Source organism: Cyprinodon variegatus, unplaced genomic scaffold (assembly GCF_000732505.1).
Source record: "Cyprinodon variegatus isolate N-32 unplaced genomic scaffold, C_variegatus-1.0 Scaffold217, whole genome shotgun sequence".
In the NCBI taxonomy this organism is placed as follows: Eukaryota; Metazoa; Chordata; class Actinopteri; order Cyprinodontiformes; family Cyprinodontidae; genus Cyprinodon; species Cyprinodon variegatus.
Genome location: NW_015150670.1, coordinates 975,230 through 976,778, shown reverse-complemented (window position 1 = coordinate 976,778; position 1,549 = coordinate 975,230). Strand labels below are relative to the sequence as shown.

The 1,549-nt window shown below is 34.9% G+C and overlaps 1 protein-coding gene across 1 annotated transcript in view; it reads left to right on the top strand.

Moving 5' to 3' along the window:
- The first annotated feature begins 286 nt into the window (after positions 1-286).
- LOC107088384 (40S ribosomal protein S27) overlaps positions 287-1,549 on the top strand; it is a 4,095-nt gene continuing 2,832 nt past the window's right edge. The window contains exons 1-3 of the mRNA XM_015380517.1: positions 287-353; positions 954-1,062; positions 1,350-1,460. Coding sequence (XP_015236003.1) covers positions 348-353; positions 954-1,062; positions 1,350-1,460 — 226 coding nt within the window. The 5' untranslated portion in view covers positions 287-347. The remainder of the gene's footprint in view (positions 354-953; positions 1,063-1,349; positions 1,461-1,549) is intronic.

Here is a 1,549-nt window from a genome sequence, read left to right as displayed (position 1 = left end):
TATTGGTGGCTGACTAAATACTTTTTTGCCCCACTGTATATGTGTGTATGTATGTATGTATATATATATAAAAATGTTTCCTTTTGTATTCATTTGTGTATTTTTTTGCCATATGATACTGCCTTTTCAGGAAAAAAAAGATAACTACGTCTCTTCCCTGCACTTATTTAATAATGATGATAATAATAATAAAAAAAAAAAAAAAAAAAAAAAAAAAAAAAAAAAAAGGTTACGTGTTTATACAGTTTTTCTTTCTCCTCCCATCAGCCAACAGTTTCCGGCACGTGACCGAAGAGGCCTCTTTCCTTTTTTTTCTTCTTCTAGAGACTCTGCTGGAGACACGCGCCATGCCTGTAAGTAAAAAAGAAGAAGAAAAACAACGCCTTTAAAGTTAATATGATGCGATAAATATTGGTTTTATTTTATGCTTCAACATGCTGGTCTTAGTTACGTCTTTCTGTGCGTTGGTTTGTCGCTTCGTGTTACTTTGATGTAGAAATGTGAAGCGAAGCAATATGGCGAAAACACGTGTTAGACAGAAACAACGCTTCGCTTTTTATCGCTGAAAACGCATTTAAATAATCGCAATTAAACACCAGAGGTTGATTTTTTTTAAAAAAAAAGTATAACTTTTTTAATATACAGAATGAATAATAGTATGTCTTTGCACAACATGGTGTATTGTTTTTAACGTTTTTGGAAATAAAATGTGAGATTTAGTTTGTAATTCTTAATAAATGGTAAAAAAAAAATAACTTTTTACAATTTCTATCACTTTTGCTTTCCTTGTAATTTGGCTACTTAAATTTAACCCTTTAATGAGGTCACAGCCTTTGTGTAATCATCATGTTATAAAACCTCTTTCCTGCGTGTTTTAGCTTGTAGGCCTGTAATCTAAAATCTTCTATTTTTTTAAAGGCTTTAATCTAAACATTGCTGTCTTTTCCCCCCAGCTTGCAAAAGATTTGTTGCACCCCAGTCCTGAGGAGGAAAAGAGGAGACACAAGAAGAAACGGCTTGTTCAGAGTCCAAACTCTTATTTCATGGATGTCAAATGTCCAGGTCTGTGTTAATCTATGAACTGATCTTAGATTATGGATCCTGTTTAAAATAATCTGTGTAGATTTTGCCTTTATGTGTTGCCCTTTCTCTGAATTTGTAGTGATCGGGGTGTCAAATAAGGCAGAAAGTGAATCTTGTGGTTGTTTGTGGATGAGATTTCACTTGACCTATTTACACTAAACAGCTGCAAGGACACAACTGTAATCAGGCATAGGTGATGTTTGGCTGCTGTTGCCTCTTTAGGTTAGTTTGGGATTTCCTTCATGTGTTTTTTTCCGTTTTTACAGGTTGCTATAAGATCACCACAGTGTTCAGCCATGCTCAGACAGTAGTGCTGTGTGTGGGCTGCTCCACGGTCCTGTGCCAGCCGACGGGCGGAAAGGCTCGTCTGACAGAAGGTAAAGAAACAAACCGGGAACTCTATTTATTGAAAGTTCTCTTTATTTTACATATTTATTTAAACTAGGACTAAAACAATTGGATTAAT